At 50.0% G+C, this 20,350-nt stretch overlaps 3 protein-coding genes across 4 annotated transcripts; 1 reads left to right on the top strand and 2 right to left on the bottom strand.

Moving 5' to 3' along the window:
* Nucleotides 1–126: 126 nt before the first annotated feature.
* Nucleotides 127–1,126, bottom strand: HIGD2A (HIG1 hypoxia inducible domain family member 2A). The gene is made up of 2 exons (XM_079916089.1): nucleotides 939–1,126; nucleotides 127–600 (listed from the first exon to the last, which is right to left on the bottom strand). Exons 1-2 carry the CDS (start codon nucleotides 1,090–1,092, stop codon nucleotides 434–436), a joined length of 321 nt encoding a protein of 106 aa, XP_079772215.1. The 5' UTR covers nucleotides 1,093–1,126; the 3' UTR covers nucleotides 127–433.
* Nucleotides 1,127–1,281: 155 nt separating this feature from the next.
* NOP16 (NOP16 nucleolar protein) lies at nucleotides 1,282–5,770 on the top strand. Its single transcript, XM_079917998.1, has 5 exons — nucleotides 1,282–1,482; nucleotides 1,573–1,681; nucleotides 2,867–2,936; nucleotides 4,455–4,561; nucleotides 5,314–5,770. The coding sequence occupies exons 1-5, from the start codon at nucleotides 1,376–1,378 to the stop codon at nucleotides 5,455–5,457; spliced, it is 537 nt and encodes a 178-aa protein (XP_079774124.1). The 5' UTR covers nucleotides 1,282–1,375; the 3' UTR covers nucleotides 5,458–5,770.
* A 1,570-nt stretch (nucleotides 5,771–7,340) lies between these two features.
* Nucleotides 7,341–17,856, bottom strand: ARL10 (ARF like GTPase 10). 2 transcript variants are annotated; one of them, XR_013827460.1, is made up of 5 exons: nucleotides 16,952–17,856; nucleotides 16,128–16,329; nucleotides 13,044–13,219; nucleotides 10,604–10,950; nucleotides 7,341–10,171 (listed from the first exon to the last, which is right to left on the bottom strand). XR_013827460.1 is itself a non-coding variant. In XM_079915785.1 (4 exons), exons 1-4 carry the CDS (start codon nucleotides 17,132–17,134, stop codon nucleotides 10,777–10,779), a joined length of 735 nt encoding a protein of 244 aa, XP_079771911.1. In that variant the 5' UTR covers nucleotides 17,135–17,856; the 3' UTR covers nucleotides 7,341–10,776. The 2 variants fall into 2 exon arrangements, 1 of the variants encoding a protein (XP_079771911.1); XM_079915785.1 differs by having other exon boundaries at nucleotides 7,341–10,950.
* Between the last annotated feature and the right edge of the window lie 2,494 nt (nucleotides 17,857–20,350).

Raw genomic sequence — 20,350 nt, 5'->3', positions numbered from 1 at the left:
ATCACTGTAGAGACTCTCTACTTTTAATAAGTACCCCAGGGTGATTGCTACCAGGAAAGTTTGAGAATCAGTAGACTATTGGAATTCTAAGAGCCCCTGCAGTCTTTAGTCTGTTTTCTCCTAAAACCAAAAACCAAAAACCAAAAAGCATGGGGGTGAGACTGGGAATGAATTCACCAAACTACAAGTGGATCAGAGTTTATTAAGTAGGGAGTGGTGAAGGTGCAGCACAACTAGAAGTATGCAACACTCAAACTGAACCGAACCTGAGATTCCTGAAAAAAATCTGTCGGTTACACAATTGGCCACTTCTGCCCCCACTGATACAGGGGCTTGTCAGGGGACATGAGGGAATAATGCCAGTGGCAGGACCGGTGGTTGCTCCTGGAGCTGGGAACGATCTCCGCGGAGCTTTCAAGGGCAGGCCACCGACTCAGGGTCGAGATTTCATAGTGGATGCAGCCAGACCCATCAAGATGGCTACGACCGTGAAGCCCTGGGCGGCGATTCGGGTGCGCATCATGAGCTGGGAGCGCTGGCTCTGACCCCGGTGGAAGCAGTAGAGGCCGTAGGTAAGGGCGGCCGCTGTGCCCAGGCAGCCTGAAGAGGCGACAAAGCAGGTGGGAAGCACCCTCCCCGCCTTGGGCTCCCGCCCCCAGGGTCAAAATCTCTAAACAGCAGCTGAGGAGAGGGGGGTATGGGGTGGAGCTGAGGTGGGAGGGGCTGGCCAAAGCGGGGGTCCTCCGTGTCAGAATCGGCCCCATCTCAGCGCCCCAATCCCGTCCAGCTCCTGCTCCAATCACCGCCCGGCCCCTTCGCTACATCTCTGGTCTACTCTCATTCCAGTCCCCCCTGGCGTCCCCGGTCCTCCCCGATTTCATTCCCCTGTACATCACTGTCTTCTTGGTCTACAGTACCTTTAGCGCCCGCTTGCTTACCTATGGGTACCATTGGGTTCTCGCGGGTCTTGCGAAGAAACTTTTCCTTGAAGCTTTCCGAAGTGCTGTATACACTGGGGCTAAAGCCCTCAATGACTGGGGGCTGCGATGGTTCAAAGGGTGCCTCCGGAGTGACGGGGCCAGGAGTCGCCATGTTTTAGGCTACAGCAGTAGAAGAAAACCCGTACGCTAAACCCCGCCTCCTGATGAGGTCATCAAAGAGGGCGGGGGAAAAGGACTATGCTCAGTGTTGTACGCAGGTGTAATCCCTCATGGCACTCTGGGAGTCGTAGTAATCAGTCTGCTGTCGCTGCGTGGAGGACTACATTTCCCCAAAGCCTGCGAAACCACGCGATCACTAGCCGGAAGGAGTCGCTACACGAGGTACTTGGAGTGAGAGGCACCGAGTCTGAGTTACCCGTTCTGGGGTCAGCGCGATGCCGAAAGCCAAGGGGAAGACCCGGAGGCAGAAGTTCGGTTATAATGTTAACCGGAAGCGTCTGAACCGGAATGCTCGACGGAAGGCAGCGCCGCGGATCGAATGGTGAGGGGACCAAGGTTCAGGAGTCAGGGGGCCTCGGGCGGGACAGCCGGCGAAATGATGGTTACGCGATCGCCCTCTCTTTTCCCGTAGCTCCCACATCCGACATGCCTGGGACCAGACCAAATCGGTGCGGCAGAACCTGGCCGATATGGGTTTGGCTATGGACCCCAACAGGGCAGTGCCCCTTCTTAAGAGAAAGGTAGTGACGTGATAGGGTCCCGGCCCTTGCCCTCCATCTCCAGCTCCCCCCCGCCCCCCACTCCCGCCATACTTAGCTGGGTTTCAGAACTTAGTCCTGTCTATTATTACCTCCCTCACGCCCTTCCTGGGTTTGCGACTTCCCCACAGCCAACTCGGCCAGGCTGTACTGACTGTGGTTGAGGGTCCCTTCATATTCCCTGCCCCAGCACACATTGGACCTGGGTTGGAACTTCCCTTTTCCTTCTGCACTTACTTCTTTTCCTCTGAAATTAAACTGTTTGGGTCCCTTGGCATCTCAGCCATAGTTTCCAGAATTTATCTTTTTCTGCCCTTAACTTTTCTAATAAGGAGTTTGGAATCTTTACTTACTGTTCCTTACACCTTTCCTCAGTTAGCCAGTCGTCCTTGGTCTGAGGCTTCCCTAGGGGTAGTTTTTCCCAGGGCTAATTTCTCCGGAATAATTATTTTTCTGGACCCGCTCTCAAAAATAGCACCCCTTTTCACTCAGTAACTTCTTTCCTGCTTTATTTTAATTCATTGGCAGTTGTAAATACTTGATGGTATATTATATTTGTATATTTGCTTATTGTCTGTGACTCTTTCCACCAACATAATCTCCTGGGGACAAGAATCTGTGTTCCATTCACTACTAAATCCTGTGCTGCTTAGGATGTGACTAGTGCTCAATAAATAGTCAACCTAATGAATGGGCTTGCTGATTGGATTTGTCCCATTGCCTTCAGACATGTTTCTTTTTATCCCTTCATGCCAGAAGAAAATGGTGCTACTGTTTCTTGAACAATTATGAAGCTAATAGCCAAGCACCGTCAGCTTGCTCTTCTGCATAAGAGAAGATGTCTGACAGCTCTTCCTCACTGTAAAGTATAAAGTGCTTTCACGTGCATTGTTTCATTTGCTAACCGCACAGTTAAGTGAGGCAGGCAAGCGGTATTATGCCCATTTTATAGTTAGGCACAGAAAGATGAATTGCTTACTTGAGCCTCTTGGGAACCACGAAGCTTCCAGGGAGGGCATTAGTTCTTTTTGTCATCTATTCTTGCCTTTGTGGAGGGATCCTTGTGGGTAATGCAGTTGTGTTGGGACGGGCAGGAGCCTTTAGAATTTCCCCTCATCCAGGATCTTTTCCTGTGTCTCCTAATCTCATGGTCTGTGTTCTCTGCAGGTAAAGTCCCTGGAAGTGGACGTGGAGGAGGGGCCTAAGGAGCTCATGCGGAAGCCCTATGTGCTGAATGGTGGGTGTGGGCCACATTCCTCTAGGTCACCATCCTGCTCAGTTAGAGCTGGAAAGGACCCTCAGATGTTCTCATTTCACAGATGGAGAAACTGAGGTTCAGAGGAAAAAAGTGAGCTGTTCTAGGGCTCAGCTTGCAGAGTTAGGACTGTGTCTCAGCTGAGACATTTTCAGTCTACTGGCTAAGCTCCAATGTGTGAAGGGAGGTCAGAGATGTTCAGGGAGGATGTAACTAGTGCCTGAGAGGATAGAAGAGAAAACGGTAAGTCTCAGGCATACATTCAGCTTCTTATGAGATTAAGGATGAACAGATTTTTTTAAAGATTCCACCATGTAATCTTTCCAATGATAAATCCAATTTTATGTATATTAAGGCTATAGAGACTGAATATTAAAACAGAAGAGGGTAAATTCTGCAGGGAAGCAGGAATACTCTGGAATATTCTACCCATCCTTCCTCTTTCCTGTCTGTGGTTTTTAACAGTTCTCCTAAAGTTTAAAGTATCTGAATGACCAGACATTTGATATAGAATTCTGTGAGTTCCTGTGTGTAGTCTATTTTAATGATTCTTGTAAGAGTTACTGACTGCACAGGACTGTATATACAAAATCGTGTGTACTCTCTGTAGTCAAAGCTAATCTTAAAAAGTTTTATTTTTAATTCTTTAATTAAAACAAAATTTAATTGTGGTTAAAAAGCACATAAAATTTACCATCTTAATCATTTTAAAATGTATAGCTCATTAGTGTTATATTCACATCATCTTGCAACAGAACTCCAGAACTTTCATCTTGCACGACTGAAACTCTTTACTCATGAAACAGTAATGCCCTGTTCTCCCCTCCCCGCAACCCATGGCAACCAAGTTAAAGATAATTTTGACTATAAGCAATTTTAGCACCTGACCCTGGATAAGATTTGACTACCTCATTTCCATGAGGTAGCTATTTTTCTCCCTTCATAGATGAGGAGTGGGGGAGTATTTACCTAGCTATTTTAGGTGTGAGGCCATTATTGGAGCTTGGCTTTTCCCCTCACAAAGGAGTAGATACACAAAGGAGTAGAGAGGTGCCTCAGGCCCTAGTTCTTACAGCTGGAGTTCTCATTTATTCACACCTTTCCATTTCACGTATTGTTATTAACTCTTCAAGAGATTCTCAGAGAGTTTTAGAGCTGGAAGGGAGCCCTGTCCTGTGGACAGGCACTGCATCTTCATCTCTGTCCCCAGGACCTGGCATTAAGTAGAGATTTTTAGTTTGGTGCCTTTCTTTCACCCATCTGAGGCCCAAAGAGCAGTGACTTGCCTTTCAGTTCATTGCTATACTGATAGATGCTTGTGCCATAGACAGAGCCTGGGACCTGAGGGGCTAAAAAGAAGTTTCTAGCACTGAATATGCAGATGGAAAAGCTCATCCGATGGTTGGTGTAGCAACTCTTGTGGCTTGGGATTGACTGAGCAGCTCAACTTGTGCAGGAAGCAAAGCTTCATTCCCTGTCTCTCGGCTTCTCTCAACCCAGACCTGGAGGCAGAAGCCAGCCTTCCAGAAAAGAAAGGAAATACGCTATCTCGGGATCTCATTGACTATGTTTGCTACATGGTGGAGAACCATGGGGAGGACTATAAGGTGAGTGGCTTAGGCCTGGCAGGAGGAACCACTTGGGGCCCTTTGGGAAGGTACCCTGGACCATTCAGGGTCTGATATGCTTGGCTATTGCCTGTTTCCTGAGACTGAATGGAAACAGAGAGGAAAGAGAGACCCTAAGAAATGGATGCCATTGACAGAATGCTTATAATTGGAGAGACTGAGTGGCCTGTGGTTCATATCACACTCATTAATACGTTTTGCTTGCATGGTATTTTTATTAATCAACTTGAACTACAGGTGACCCTTGAACAACTTGAGAGTTAATCTGTCTGTATTTACAGTTGGTCCTCCAAGTCTGCGGTTCCTCGCATCTAGGGATTCAACCAACCATGGACCATGTAGTGCTGTAGTATTTACTACTGAAAAATATCCGTGTATAAGTCAACCCATACAGTTCACATCTGTGTTGTTCAAGGGTTAACTGTAGTTGCCATTTTAATTATCGGAGGTTTCAAATAAAAGTCCTTATTTTTGGCTTCTCCTAAAAATTGAAAGATCTGGGTACATTGGATCCCCGTGCCCAGGTGGGATCAGTTGGCGATGGATGGAGAATGAGCTACTCAGTTGGTCCCAGTTCCTGCCTAGTCCCTGAGGGCATTTCCCCACATACACTATGGCTTTTAAGGTGAGGAATCTGAACCTCAGGGATGGGAAGTAGCTTGCCCAACTCAGGGCTAGGATTTGAACCTTGCCTGTCCAGCCTTCTTCAAGTGGCCCTTCTCCCTTCTTAGGCTATGGCCCGGGATGAGAAGAATTACTATCAAGATACCCCAAAACAGATTCGGAATAAGATCAACGTCTATAAGCGTTTTTACCCAGCGGAGTGGCAAGCCTTTGTCGATTCGTTGCAAAAGAATAAGATGGAGGTTGAGTGACTGGTTTACACCTGCCCCAGGTTGAGGCTTCCTCCTGGACCAGAGAAGCTGAGCCAGGGTTTAAGGCAAGGAGAGGTGTGCGGCTACAGATGAGTCTAGCCAAACCCCATGGAATCAAAAGGTTACAGCGCACACATACACACACACACACACACACACAAAATCTCTCACACTTCCCTGGGGGAGACAATGTCTCCCAGGGGCTTCAATTTATGTTCTTCTGGAGTCTCTGGGAAAAGCCAAAACCTGCTGTTTTCAGAGTGGGTGGTTTGTTTGAATATAGTCTGTGTACAATAAAATACAGTATTTTACTTCTCTGATGGTTTTGTATTTGCCCCTTCCAGCCAAGCCCTGGGGCTGCCCCTGCAAAAACCTACTCAGCCAAGGTAAAGAGGCCATTCAGCCCTTTTTGCTCCATATTCACATGCCTTTCTAGGCACAGCCTCCCTCCTCTTCTCCCCTGTTCTGGTTCCACTGCTCTCTGCCTTGGTTTCCTGCATAGCAATTCCACTAACGCTTCTACAGAAGCCTGCTGGGAACTCTGGGCTGCTTGGGAGGGGCTTCCAGTGCTTGCCTCACCCCAGGCTGGGGGCTGGTGGACCGGTTCTCCATGGCCCTGGTCTGAGGCCAGCTGTGGCTCAAGGGCCAGAGGGTAAGGAGCTGTATAGCTGCTTCCTGGTCTGTCTTCAAGTGACCTGCCTTTGCTACTTGTCTTTCCTGAAGGGAGTCTGAGGCCCCCAAACTTGCTTTCTGAGACCGTCTGGGGACTGCTGAATACCACTGTGCTGTGTGCCAAGCACTGGGCTACACACTGCATGGCCATTCCCTGGGGCCAGGCCTGCCTAATTCAGTGGCACAGCTGGTATGTAGCAGGATCACAGACAAAGTGTGGGGTGGGTGCTGGGCATTTTCTTGTCTTGATACGGTTATCCTCAGCTATTAATAATACAGAAAACCTGTTCCTAAGCTTTCTCCTTAAAGCACGTAAAATTTGTCTCTCCTCACTGCTCTTGAAAAGAAGGGCTTGTGTTTTTACATAGAACATTTCACATAAAACCCTGTAAGGTTGTGTGGGATCCTCGTCTTGCAGGTAAAGAAACAGGCTTGAGAGGCGTTAACGTGGGGTTTGAAGTCAAGTCTGCACGATGACTAAGCCTGGACTTTCTCTTGCTGGCCTTCTCTTTGGACCCTGAAGGCAGCCCACCTGTCCCACACCATTAAGGCAGGCTGGAAACTAGACAGAAACCACCCCCATCAGATCCGGCCTGCTAGACTCCAGCAGTGACTGGCCATTGTGAACACCTCAAGCACAGCCTTTATGATTTGAGTCTGCAGCAGAGCTCCTGGGGGCCTTCGTGATTTGGCCTCCTAACTTCTGCCCTTCACAGCATTCCAAATTCAGGCCTTTGACCAGGCTGGGCCCTTAACCTTGTTTCTTCACCCAGTTCAGGTGCCAACTTTAGGAAGTCTTCCATACCACTTTCCTCTGCCCCCGGGCTGGAGTTCCCATGCCCCAGACTTCCTGTAGCAGTGCCTATCACAGTCATAACTACCTTTTAGTCTGGCTGACATTCTCTACCAGACTGGGCTTGAGTGCAGGGACCTTGTCTGGGAATCCCAGAGCCCAGCCCAAGGCAGGTACTGGGGGAATGCTTGTGGAATGGCGCCGCCTGCATTCTGACCTCTGGCATGGAGGCACTCAAAAGATGTTCTCGCTCCCATTTCCACGCCTAGCTCTGGCCCCGACAGCTAGAACTCCTCCCAAGAAAGGGTTTGGGTTCCTCCCCAAAAGTACTGAATTAGGCCAAAGCTGATGTTCCTTAACCCCCCCAACCCCACGTGGACTGAAGAGCCAGGGAACTGGAACTTGCTGATTGACACGTTGTGTCACAGAAAGTGTTCTGGGACCACCCTCCATAGCTGCCCCTCACTGGAACTATAAGCACCAAGCACACGTTCCTCAAAATCAGATTTATGTGAAACCATATCCAACTTTTTTGCGTTTATTGTATACCTTAAACAGCCACCAACACTCCGTTTTATGCAGTTCGTGGGTCTGTGTTCACAGGGCATGGGCTGGGACAGCAAGGCTCCTTTACTTCAGATCTTTGATGGCAATCTTCCCCTTGTCCCTTAATAGGCCCACCTCCTGGAGGCAGCAGGAAAACTTGGAGGTGCCCCTTTTCAGTTACTAGAAAGGACTTAGAGAATGTGGGAGCACACAGCAAAGATGAGAGGCAGACTGCTCAGACTGCCCAGGTCTGAGGTCTGGGGCAGGATGAGGACGACGATGGACACCACAGGCGAGTTTTAGCAGCTGGTTCGAGATGCTGGCAGTTGATACTAAACTAGCATAAGAACAAAATGTTTCTTTCCCAAAGGCAAGTGGAAACATTATTTTGGAGAACCTGGGGTTTCATTCAGACAGACAGGCTAGAGTTGTGAGATTTTTCGTTAGCATTTCTCTGTGGAGGATCGGGAGGCCAGGATGGACCAACTTCACCTCCTCCCCAGTCTTTACAGCTGGATACCAATGTGTCAGTGCAAGCTTGCAACGGGCAGTTCTGGGCGCCAAGAAGTGCCAGAGGAGGCTTCTTAGAATAGGCAGCCACTCCAAGGTGATGGTCCCAGCAGCCTCAGGATCCCTCTTGCCTAGACCATCCACATGTCCAAGCTCTGGGCCAGGCTGGCGTCTCTTCAGAGGGATAGCAGCAGGTCAGAAGCCATGGTTTCATTTAAATAACTCTTAAGAACAGAAGCCACTAGAGCCAGGGTAAGTGATCCAGGCACAGGTTCAACCAGCAAGTAGGTGCAGAAACTTCCTTCCCATGTGAAGTGGGCACTGTATTGTCTTCATTAGAATATGAGAGCTGCCCAGCCATTCACTCCCTATTTCCAAGCTCAGGTAGAGTCAGGGCAGTAGGGGGAACACAGCATCACCCAGGCTAGTCAGGAACCTCACTTTGAGATGAACAGCTCCAGGTAATGACTGGTTCCCTAAAGCAGTCATCTGGGCTCCAGAACCAAAGTCACATTCAGGAACAACTAGGTAAGAGCACCACAAGGCCAGGCAGTTAGCTGTTCCTATGAAAGGCCTTTCCCCCACTTTGCCCAATCTGGTCCTGGTAGGAACTGGAGCAGATGAGTACTGTATGCCACCCAGCCAGGCCAGCAGCTCCACACGTGAGGCACAGCCACAGGCCAAAAGAATGTCTATACACGCTGTGCAAGTACCAGGGACCTTCAGTGCTCCTCAGTGGTGTCTTCTGGTGTGCCACTGGGACCTGTCAGTTCTGAGAGTAGTCTTTGAAAGTTACTAAAGTACATATAGTTAAACTCTAGTCAAGTTCACCTCCCCACAGTGGGGACTTTAAAAACCTTACTACATAGTGATACTCATTAGACCAAAGGCAGATCTTAATTAGTAGAAAAGGGTGCCCCCCTCAACAATGCTGGCTCCAAAGGTAACTTTTAAGTACTAGAGGACGAGGTGGAGTTCATAGAACAGAGAAGTAGTCTCTCAACCTTCTAATGGCGAAATGAAAAGTGTCAGCAGAGCTTCAAAGTCTACTCTAAAACCCAAGTCATTCCCGAAATATTTAAAATAAAATCAGTCAAATCACTTCTTAAAGCAGAAAGTTAATCAGAATTTCAAAGAAAGTGATTCTATTCTGAGACATCTACAGCCCACCTTCCTGGCCTGCCCCTTTTGCACCAGTCAAATGAAACAAAGGCACATAATCTCTATTCTCAATTAAAAAGCAAACTGAGTTGGATATCTCCTTGAAAAAAAGGCCCATTTGTGGAGATGACAGTTCAGTGGCCCCTGACAGACAAAAGACTCCTTCTTTTGTCTGCACTAAAGAGAAGTGTCAATCCAGAGACAGTCCTTAAACTGGCTGATCACTGGAAACAGGAGAATAGTGGAATGTGTACTGGAGAGGACAGCAGAAATTCCGTCCAACTTTGCCTTAGCTGGGCAATCAGCAGGTCTAGAAAGGCTGAGTGATGTACCTAAGGCTACCCTGTTGGTTGGTCTGCTGATTCTCATTTCTTTTTATTTGGGTAACTATGATGAAATTGCCTCTCCCAGAATCATGTTACCTACACGGAGTTTGTGTCCCTTTGACTACTGGGTCAAGTGGTGGAGTTCAAGTTCATGTGGATCATTGTGAAGTATTATGACATCAATTATAGCCACAGAGGGTCAGGGGAGTGCGAGCTCTGTCTCCACTGACACATGTAGCTTACCACACTGTCATTCATGATTCCAGTTATTTTCCTCAAAGATCCAAATTTTCCATGACAATCATCTGGGGTTTTAATAACAGCACCTAGAAACAGAGCCTAAACTTTGACCTGTTCCTTTTATAAATAAATAAATAAATAAATAAATAAATGCAGTTTGGAGGGCAACGTCCCACTCCACTGACAGTCTTCTTCCCAGGGACACAGGCAGGCTCCTTCCTTCCCCAGACTTATGTAAACATGGGCATTGGCACAGTTAGTGTAAGAGCAGCAGCTTCTGTCTCCAGATTTTGGTGGGGTGGGCGGCTGGGGGAAGCTTTCAGTTTTTCTGATTAGCGGGTGAATACCACTTACTCTGTAGTCAAGAGGCTGATGGGCCAGGCCTCAACCTCGGGGAAGCAGGGAGGTTTCAGAAAGCTCCTTGCTAGGATCTCTAGGTTCGTCCTTGAGCTTCTTATCTTCATGGCTGGGAAATACATCTCCAAGTTAGAAAAAAAACATAGAAATCACTTCTCTTTAAAAAGGATGGCCCTGGAGCCAGAGAGGGAGGGATTGCACAAGGCCATGAGCCAGCTGGGGTTGGAGGATAATGCAGGAGTGGGGGTCTGAGCTCACAGCGTACTGCCCAGAACCTGCCCACATTAGAGGGGTGTGAAGTCACCAGGAGGGAATGGTCTAGACTGGGCATACTTCGGACACCTACAATGGTCCTCAACCACTGGGACCTATAGGGCAGGGAGAACTAACCCTGCTGAGCAGCTCACTGTACAGGTCAGAGGACGAGGCTGCCTTCCCTGGTGAAAGTGGGATTCACTCCCAGCCCAGAATGGGCAAGACACCATTCTCTCCCACCCTCAGCCTCACCCATCTCCCTGCTTCAGCCTCATGGCTAGCTCACCAAGGCTTCCATATGGTTCCTGGCCTTGCCCAGGCCCTGCTCTTGAGAGGGCGAGGAGGGGAGAAGGGAAGTGCTGCCACATAGCCTGTGCCCCAGGCCCCGGCTGGGGATGAAGAAGCAGGAGGAGCAGAACTGGGGTCCCAGGGCTGGCTGGTGAACAGGTGGGTACCAGCCTAGGAGAGAAGCTCCAGGAGCAGTCTCCAGATGTGCACGGTGCCAGGATTTTCAAAGCCGGCTCCTGCAGGGGCAATGCTGGCTGCCAAGAGGAAGACTTCCCGCTGGTTATCGATAGCCTGAAGGCCCAGCTCCTGCTGCAGCTCCACCACACTCATGGCCTCGCTCAGGTCCTGGGATGAAACAGAGATGTCAGGCGGGACTGACAGTGTTTCCCAACAACCCACCCTTGTCATCTATGAAATAAACTGTTCTTCGGCTCCCTGGGGGAACACTGGGGCCTAAGTTCTCTCACGGCCACTTGGTCTAAACTCTCTTCCTCATCTCTGACTTTCTTGGTATCAATCTCTTTCCCCCCCGTCATTCTTACCCACAGCCACTGTGCTAAGAAAGAGCACTTCCTCTAAGTCAGGCATTGTGATAGGCACTTAATCTTACTTAATTCTCACAGTCCACACTTAACTGCTGAGGAAATAAGCTCAGGGAGGTGAAGTCATTTAGCCAATGAAACAGTGATAAGTGGCAGAGCCAGGTTTCAAACTCAGGTTGGCTTGATGACCAAGTTTATAACCTTTATAGGAATCCTAGCTCAGTTTCCTAAACTTAATGGTGGAGAGAGAGATCTTACAGTAGGGTCACTTCCAGACAAGGGCCTTACCTTCCCTAGACTTCTAGAAACCCAGTGACATGAAAAAGAAGCCACTACACAACATGGCAGGTGATGGTACATTTTAATTTCAAGCCTAGCCCAAGATTAAAATGATTCTTCTTGGAGCAATTCATAAGAGTGCTGGGACCTCAGGTTCAAAATCACTATAAATTATAGTTTATATACAAGATGATGATGTGATTCACTGTCCAAACTGGGGTACTTCTTTTTATTTTAATTAATTTATTTTAACGTCTTTATTGGAGTCTAATTGCTTTACAATGTTGTGTTAGTTTCTGCTTTATAACAAAGTGAATCAGCTATACATATACATATATCCCCATATCCCCTCCCTCTTGCGTCTCCCTCTCACCCTCCCTATCCCACCCCTCTAGGTGGACACAAAGCACTGAACTGATCTCCCTGTGCTATGCAGCTGCTTCCCACTAGCTATTTTACATTTGACCCCTCTAGGCGGTCACAAAGCACCGAGCACCAAGCTGATCTCCCTGTGCTATGCAGCTGCTTCCCACTAGCTAGCTATTTTACATTTGGTAGTGTATATATGTCACTGCTACTCTCTCACTTTGTCCCAGCTTACCCTTCCCCCTCCCCATGTCAAACTGGGGTACTTCAGAGACTCAAAGTAGGTATTATTAATAGTTATACCAGAGCAACAGGCATAAATGGGGGCTGTCCCAGGCAGACCAGGACATATGGTTACCCTATTTATAAATGATGGTCAAGTATTTCCTGATAGGCAGAGGGAACCTGAGGTCAAAGATGGACAGCCTCTCTCCAAGCCAGGCTGGAAACATGCCCCACAGCTATCAGGACCATGGGCACAGGCCACATGAAATATGACAGGACTCTATACTGTGGCAGAGAATGGCATCTTAAGTGTGTGATGCCGAGAGTTGCTGGGCCAGGAGAGGTAGAGTGAAGAGCAGGAACTTTGAGGAAGATCTAAGCTCAACTCCTGGCTTTGCCACATACCAGCTGTAACTTTGGGCTAACAGCAAGGCCTATAGTGAGGTTTTTGTAAGACTGAAGTGAGGTCACGATTACCAGGTGCTTAGCATGCTGTAAGCACACAATAAATGTTAGTTCTTATTATTTAATCTGTTCAACTTCTTATCACTTCCTAGCTATAGCTCTCTGATCTAGAGTCAGAAATCATATGGACATAGAAGAGTGGAAAAGGTGCAGGTTTTGGAGTTAAGACATTCCAATTTTACTATTTTCAAGGTGTACAAAATTTCTCTGAGCTTCAGATTCCCCATCTGTAAAATGGAAAGAGTATCCCATATCTTGTAGGGTGAACAGAAGCATAATATGAAATGTTATTTGAAACCACACCTGGGAAATAGTGGACACTTAATAATAATTTTTCTCATTTCTCTAGGATGACAAATGACAGGCAAAGAGGAAGGCAGAGAGAGGATGAGGATTAGGAATGAGAAAAGAGTACAGGTAGCAGAGGTGGGGGACAGTTTCTCAGCTAAGCGTTGCAGGTCATGGGCCTGGGCCCGAATACCTCTCCAGTGCTCCCTGTCCCTGCCCAGGCATCTGTGGATCAAGCCCGCCTGGCCTGAGCCAGCCTCCCATGGCCCTCACCTGCTTGTTGGCCACGATGACGACAGGCAGGTCAGGGTCCTTGTCCAGTAGCTTGTGCAGCTCCTGTCGGGCCCAGGGCAACCGCAGCCGGTCAGCCGAGTCCACCATGAACACCAGCACGTCTACTTCATTCACAAACTCCTTCCAGTAGAAACGCAGATTCTGGCTGCCACCGACTGAGGAGAGGCCAGGGGCCAGCTCAGAGCCTCCCTGGGCCCTGGCTCTCTACATATAGCCTGACCCCACCCCACTTCCTGCCTTCCAAGGCTCCACTGGCCAGGAGCAAGGGTAAGTTCACAGGTTCCAGAGCCAATCAGACCTGGGTTTAGCTCCAGCTCTGACAGCTAGGTCGCCCTGCGCAGGTCGCTACCTCCGAGCATCAGTCTCCTCCTCACTGAACTTACCTAACAGGTTGCAGCAAGACCCAAAGGTACCACATGCAATGCACCTTTCAGAGGACTGGTGTATACTATATGCTCAATAAATAGTACTCTGGTTCTTTCTCCTGGGCTGCCTTGCCTCCTCCCAAATCCTAGCTTCCTCCTGGGTCAGTGGCAGCTGTGGTCAGCAGCCAGGGCTCCCTGCCCTGCCTGTGCACAGCCATTCTCCATTCGGCTTCTCTTGTTCAGTCTAGTCGCCCCATTTTCTTTCCTTGGAAACACCATACTCAATAGTGTCACCAAGTGGCTGCCCAAGTAGCACCCCCAACCTGGGTTATTCCTGTTCCCCTCTGTCCCTCTGCAAAGTCCCCACTGGTCATCCTGCATCCTAGTGTTTCTGGTTATACTTCTGACACTTGTGGGCTCTAAGCTCTTTGAGAGTTAGAGCTATTTATCTCTGGATCCCCCCAAAGCCCTCAGCACAATGCCTGGCACATAGCAGGCACTCAACAAGTATATACTGAGTGCTTACTAGGTGCCAAGCACTGATCTGGGTGCTGGAGATACAGAGGTGAGCAAGGCAGGCAGGGGCCCTGCTCTCAAGGAGCTCCCTCCGTAACCAGAAACAACACAGCAGTAACACATAAACACATTCCACAAAGGAAGGAAGTAAAACAGAAAAAGTGAAAGGGGTGGGGTGAGGTGGTTGTATGTGCTGGTGGCTTTGGACTGGTTGGTCTGGGAAGGTGGTCTAAGGAGGCAGCATGTGAGCTGAGTCTGGGATGACGAGAAGGAGCTAGTCATGAGATGAGGCAGAGAGAAGCAGAGCAAGATCCATGTGTTCGAGAAACAGAAGGCTGAGGCGCCGCCAGAAGGGGAGAGGAGGAAGCCATGACCAGCAAGGCTGCCCAGGGATGGACCACACAGGGCCTGTAAAGCCACAGTGAGTCTGTGGGGAGCCCCTTAAGCATTTTAAGCAAGAATGACATGATCTGATACGGGTTTCTGAAAGATACCTACGGCCAACATTGAGGACAGAAGTGGAAGCAGGAAGACCAGCAAGGAGACTGTTGTAGTCCTGACAGGTGACCACGGCTTGGACCAATTAGGCAGAGATGGAGGTGGGGAGAAGTGAACAGATGCAGACTCGACTGGAGGATAAAGCTGACAGAACTAGCTAATAAAATGGATATAGGAGGTGTGGGGAAGGCAAAAGTCGTCAAAAATGCACAAAGTGCTCACTCTCAGCTGGGCTGCAGGCCAGGCACTGTAGGAGACCACAGTGAAGTGTGTGCTGTGGGAGGGGAAAGCCCCAGGACTTGAATGGGAGATCTGGGTTTGAATCCAGGTTGGGTGACCTTACTGAGCCTGGGATGTTAACAGGGCAGACCCCTGGGTAACATGAAAACATCAAACCCCTTCTTCCAAGGTGAAGGGAGGGGGATACTGTCTCTGCCAGACAGAGTGGGCCTTAAGTGCAGAACCCCCACTTGAATTTTCTGTGTCCCTGGCACAAGAGATGGAGACAGGGAAAGCTTGTTGAAAGGACTAAATCTCAGGTGAATGTCAGCGTTTGCTACAGTCAGGGAGAAAAGATGTAGCCAGGGCAGGCTAGCAGGCAAGGCCCTGAGACCAGAGGAACTGGACCCATTCAGGCCAAAAGCCAGGTCCTCAGAGTCCGATCCCACCACTTTAGGACCTAACTAAACCCACCTAATCTTTATGGTCTGAGTCCTTTGGCTGGCAGGAAGGCTACCCGTCCATCCCCACTGAGTCTGTGGCTGAACACAGGTGGTTAAGTACTGCTGCGCTCTCAATACCCTCTCTCCCATCCTCTCCTGGGATCCCAAGAGGCCTAACACTGAGGGCAGGAGGATGCTCAGACCCTCTCTGATCACTCACTCAACAAGCTCTCCCAGGTACCTGATTGGGGCTGGGCCCTAGAGGCCAGAGCTGGATCGGATTTATCGGTGCCCCAGATGCCTAGTCAGGGACACAGGGTGGTATGTGGCAAACACTGCAGCAGGAGGAGCTCTTAATCTAGCCTATAGGGGTCAGAGAAGGCTTCAGAGGGATATCATGTTTGACTTAAATCTTGAAGGATGAACAGCAGTTTAACAAGGGAAGAAGGGCTTTCCGGACTGGGGGAACAGTGTGCATGCAAAGCACAGAAGATTAGAAAGAAAACAGCAAGCACCCTTCAGAAGATTAGAAAGAAAACAGCAAGCACCCTTCAGAAACAAGCACTGCGAATGGTGCTTAACATCGAGAGTCCAGAGCCAGATAGTCTGCATTAGCTGACCGGCAAGCTGCGTGCGCTTGGATAAATTATTTTACTGGGCCTCGATAAATAAAAAAAAAATTATTTTTCTGGGCCTCCTTTCCTCACATATAATGAAGGTGGTAACTGTTTCCGGTTTTATGGAGTTGTTGGGAGGATTTATAAAGTGATGTCTGTCAAGGGCTTGGCATACTGGAAACTTTAGCTGTTAGTATCTCAGTGTTAGGCATGTGGGCTGCAGTAAGGGTGAGGGACAGGGGTCGACCAAGCCAGAGTACAGAGCTTGGACTATATCCTGTGTCGCAGGGAGGCGTGGGAAGGACTTTCTACAGGGGCGTGTCCTGATTAGATAAAAAGCCACAGCTTGGGTCCAGCTGAGATGATGGGGAGACAGCGGGAGACACGGGGGGAGGGTCTGCTCACTCTCCAGCAGGTCCACCTCGAAGTTCTTGGTGGGCAGCCGCACAGAGTTGAAGCCCCAGGTGGGGATGTGGCCTTCCAGCGGTGGCTTCCCGGCCAGCACGCGCAGGAACGTGCTCTTCCCAGAGCCATCCAGCCCCAGCACCAGCACCTCGCGCTGCTCCAACTCCTCCAACGCCGGCTCCTCGTCCGCCTCGTCCTCGGGCTGTGGGGTACGGGTCAGGCTGCGGTTGGCACCCTCCCGCCTGACCCTTCCCCATAGAAGACCGAAGGCCCAAAGCGCCCATCCCCGCCCTGCCACCGTTAAAGGGGCAGCCAGACCCGCTCTGCTGCAAAGGGACTAGCGGGGCCTATGGAGTCCTCAGTCTCAAGACCCGTTCTTCAGGTTTTTCCTGAGTGACCTCGGGCAAATTCCTACCCCTCGCGGAGCGTCAGCCTCCTCAGACTGACAATCCCCACATTCCACAGCGAAACGAACAACCGAGTCTGGGTAAGGCGCAAATGAACCGCGCGGGCCGGGTGAGGGGGCGGAGGACCTCTCCCGGCATCCCCCGGCCCGCGCGCACTGCGCAGGTGCCGGGCGGGCGCGGGCTGGGCCCGGCGCGGGCCCGCCAGGCTACGGCTGCCCAGAGGAAGCCCTAGGCCTACGGCGGCGCAGCATAGCACACTCCCCCAAACGCCCACCCGTTCCTCGGTTCCGGGACTCCCGGCCGCCCGACGCGCGTCCACCCGCGCGAGGCCTGCGGCGTCAAGCTCCCGCCCCGCAAGGCGGCGGTCACACCCCTCTGCTGAGCACGCGGAGGCGCAGATCCCCTACAGGTACTCACGTCCCATTCGTCCCACTCCGGAAGGCGGGCAGGCTCCGTGCCCCACCAGGCTTCGCCTCCGTCCCAGCGCCGCTCCCGTCCGCGGCCGAAGTAGGTCTTCCAGAGGATGAAGATCACCGAACCAAGCACGGCCGCCGCGCCACCCAGCGCCAGCACCAACGGGCTTAGCGGCCGCGGCGCCATCGGGCCGGGCGAGGGGCGCGGGTACCGGCTGCACAGGCCGAACCAGCCGGCCTGCCGAAGATGGCCCCGCTGCGAACTGCCTCGGCCGCGCCCACCCACCCAACCGAGACCCGCACTACAAGCCCCACAATGCACCGCCGCTGTCGCGACAGGCCGCCCGCGCCCTGGCGGCTGGAGTGGGGGCGCTGGCCGGAGCGCGGGGACCTTCTGCCCACTCTGCAAGGTGCGATGTGGAGCGAGAGGCTGTGCCTGGGCAGGACAAGAGGCGGTGATACTGGCATCTACCGAGCACTTGCTGTGTGCCAAGGGGTTAGCTCACAGCTGTTCTAGGTTACCCCTTAAAACAGTGCCTCTTAGAAGGGAAAACCGAGGCCCAAGCCACACCGTAGTGCTTTGGTGAAGCCTGCATTCAAACCCAGGCGATCTGTTTCCTGCATCCCTCAAGATCTCGGAAAGGAATTCTATGGGATGGCAGGTTATGGAGTGCAGAAACAGGACTGGAACCCAGGTCCATGACTTTGTACGCTCTACCCTGCCTTGGCTGCTGCCTGGTTCCCAGGGGTTCTGCTCTCTTGTGGTCTCTTGGCATCCTGATGAAGCAGGCAGGTCCAGGAGTCTGTTTAGACCTGACCACTTTGTCCTCCGTGACCCCAGTGACTGCCAAAGTTTCCAGATGTAACAGAAGGAGGAAAAGCAGGAGAAACGGGCCTGGGTACTTAAGAGGAGGACCCTGTGAAGAGAATGGGTATATTTTTACTGTAAACCACCTCAAGCCATCTTATACAACAGGGAGGACTCTGGGCTTTTTTCTAGTCATCCCCCGGTATGCTCAGATCTCTCCTGTTTCCTCTGCCTCTGGTTGCTACCTCTCCTTTCCATTTTAGCCCTGCATTGCCTATTCTTTGACCCACCCACCCAGAGAAGCTGTTCTCACCAGGGTCTCTAACAAACCCCTTGTTGGTAAATCCCTTGGTGGCATCTTAGTTCTTATCTTGCTTGACCTCCTGGCACCATTTAACACCGTTAAATCTTTTTTTTTTTTTTTTTCAGTACGCGGACCTCTCACTGTTGTGGCCTCTCCCGTTGCGGAGCACAGCCTCCGGACGCGCAGGCTCAGCCGCCATGGCTCACGGGCCCAGCCGCTCCGCGGCATGTGGGATCTTCCCGGATCGGGGCGCGAACCCGTGTCCCCTGCATCGCCAGGCAGACTCTCAACCACTGCGCCAGCAGAGAAGTCTTTTTTTTTTTTTTTTTTTTAATTTTATTTTTGGCTGCATTGGGTCTTTGTTGCTGTGCATGGGCTTTCTCTAGTTGCGGCGAGTGGGGGCTACTCTTCTTTGCAGTGCGCGGGCTTCTCGTTACAGTGGCTTCTCTTGCTGCATAGCACAGGCTCTCGGCGCGCAGGCTCAGTAGTTGTGGTGCACGGGCTTAGTTGCTCCGCGGCATGTGGGATCTTCTCGGACCAGGGCTCGAACCCATATCCCCTGCATTGGCAGGCGGATTCTTAACCACTGCACCACCAGGGAAGCCCCAACACTGTTATATCTTAGCAGATGTTTTAATCTTCTTGGGCTGTCGTAACAAAATACCACAGACTGGGTGAAAAACAATAAGAATTTAGTTCTCACAGTTCTGGAGGCTAGGAAGTCCAAGATCAAAGTATCAGCAGATTCAGTTCCCAGCTAGTGCCCTCTTGACTTGCAGGCAGCCACCTTCTCACTGTGTACTCATGTGGCAGAGAGAGTGAGCTCTGCTCTCTCTTCCTCTTATGTGGACGCTCATCCCATAGTGGGGCCCCACCCTCTTGACCTCATTTAAATTTAATTACCTCCCAAGAGCACCACCTCCAAATACTATCATTACTATTACACTGGGGATTAGGGCATCAACATAATGTATTTTGGGGGGATACCACCATTTGGTCCATAACAGCAGGTTTATAAAGAATGCTTCTGCTCCCCAAGTTTAGAACTAATGGAGAAGACAAAGAAGATGTTCAAATGGAGAGAAAAATGTCATCTTTGTTGTCAATAAATGCTGAATTGGAGAAAGTGGCTTAGACATGGGGCCGAAATAGACTTGCTGATACTTTCTCCTGAAACAGATGGACTACCCACCAGATCAGTGACTCAACTCATCATGCAAGGGCAGGAGTTTTATACTAAGAATATTAACAGCCAGTATGGCAGAGGCACCAAATAGTCAGAAAGAGGTAGGCACTGAAGTGAGAACAGAAACTGTCTAGAAACCTTACAGGGCCAGGCCCCTCCCGAGCAGTCAGAGCGCATCCTGATCCACCATCTCTACAGATGGGCAGGGCAGAAGAGCCCAGAAGCAGCTGGGGTGAGCATACCTACTGTCTTCTCCCAAACTCCCCATTCAAAGAAATCATTCCTCTGGAGAGAAGTAATGCTTAGCAAGAGAGCCTAAGAGTATGACTCCAGTCCTGTGTTTCAAACTGTAGTTTAAGACCATTAGTGAATTGTGAAATCAATTTATATCATATATATGTTTTTTATATATATATATATATATATATATGGAATACAGTGGACAATAACACCCTCTCATGAAACTTTTGTTTTAAGGGTGTGTGTGTGTGTGTGTGTGTGTGTGTGTACGTACTGGGGTACCATGTAAAATATCTATACCTTTTTCATGCTTTTTAGGAGATTTTCTCAACCTGATCTTAATATCAATACTTGCTTATTTGGTATTTCTTTGGCTATATCCACTCTGCTATTCACCCCAGACTTTGAGGTCTTTATTTCATCTATGACATTTTTCATGTCTGACTCTATAGTTGGTTCTTCTGTATGACTTCTTGTTCCTCCTTCATATTTCCCCAATCCTCTCTTTTCCTTTTTAGAATAATACTTAAAATGGGTATTTCATTTCCTGTCCTGCCTAGTCCATGAACTCTGCTGTGTCTGGATAAGGTTGCCCTGTATGTTGTCTTTCTCTTGATGGGTGTGTGTCCCTCAGCTGTCTCTTATCTGCCCCTGTGAGCTCCTATTTCTTTGGGGCCAGGACTGAGTGCCTGGGGGAGGGGGCGAAGCCCAAGTGTAGCTTGAACTTTTCCTGGTGAGTTGAGAAGGAGACTCGTGTACAGTCTATACCTCCTGGTTTATACTGTCCTGAGCAGACATCTGCATCCCTGTAGTACCTCCCTGTACCTCTCTCTATCCAAGTAGGACTCTTACTAGAAGCTGCCAC

The sequence above is a fragment of the Stenella coeruleoalba genome (assembly GCF_951394435.1).
Source record: "Stenella coeruleoalba genome assembly, chromosome: 3".
NCBI classification, from domain to species: domain Eukaryota; kingdom Metazoa; phylum Chordata; class Mammalia; order Artiodactyla; family Delphinidae; genus Stenella; species Stenella coeruleoalba.
The sequence above is the reverse complement of the archived record's forward strand: the minus strand, read 5'-3'. Positions and strand labels throughout refer to the sequence as shown.

What these genes read in the sequence shown, in the direction of transcription:
- ARL10 (XM_079915785.1), bottom strand. Translation starts at nt 17,134, where the DNA reads ATGGCGCCGCGGCCGCTAAGCCCGTTGGTGCTGGCGCTGGGTGGCGCG. An exon ending in CGGAGTGGGACGAATGGGAC is followed by an intron (nt 16,330 to 16,951) that starts GTGAGTACCTGT and finishes CGTACCCCACAG; the next exon opens with CCCGAGGACGAGGCGGACGA. An exon ending in TCATCGTGGCCAACAAGCAG is followed by an intron (nt 10,951 to 13,043) that starts GTGAGGGCCATG and finishes GTTTCATCCCAG; the next exon opens with GACCTGAGCGAGGCCATGAG.
- NOP16 (XM_079917998.1), top strand. Translation starts at nt 1,376, where the DNA reads ATGCCGAAAGCCAAGGGGAAGACCCGGAGGCAGAAGTTCGGTTATAAT. An exon ending in GAAGCCCTATGTGCTGAATG is followed by an intron (nt 2,937 to 4,454) that starts GTGGGTGTGGGC and finishes CTCTCAACCCAG; the next exon opens with ACCTGGAGGCAGAAGCCAGC. An exon ending in ACCATGGGGAGGACTATAAG is followed by an intron (nt 4,562 to 5,313) that starts GTGAGTGGCTTA and finishes CTCCCTTCTTAG; the next exon opens with GCTATGGCCCGGGATGAGAA.
- HIGD2A (XM_079916089.1), bottom strand. Translation starts at nt 1,092, where the DNA reads ATGGCGACTCCTGGCCCCGTCACTCCGGAGGCACCCTTTGAACCATCG. An exon ending in GAACCCAATGGTACCCATAG is followed by an intron (nt 601 to 938) that starts GTAAGCAAGCGG and finishes TCGCCTCTTCAG; the next exon opens with GCTGCCTGGGCACAGCGGCC.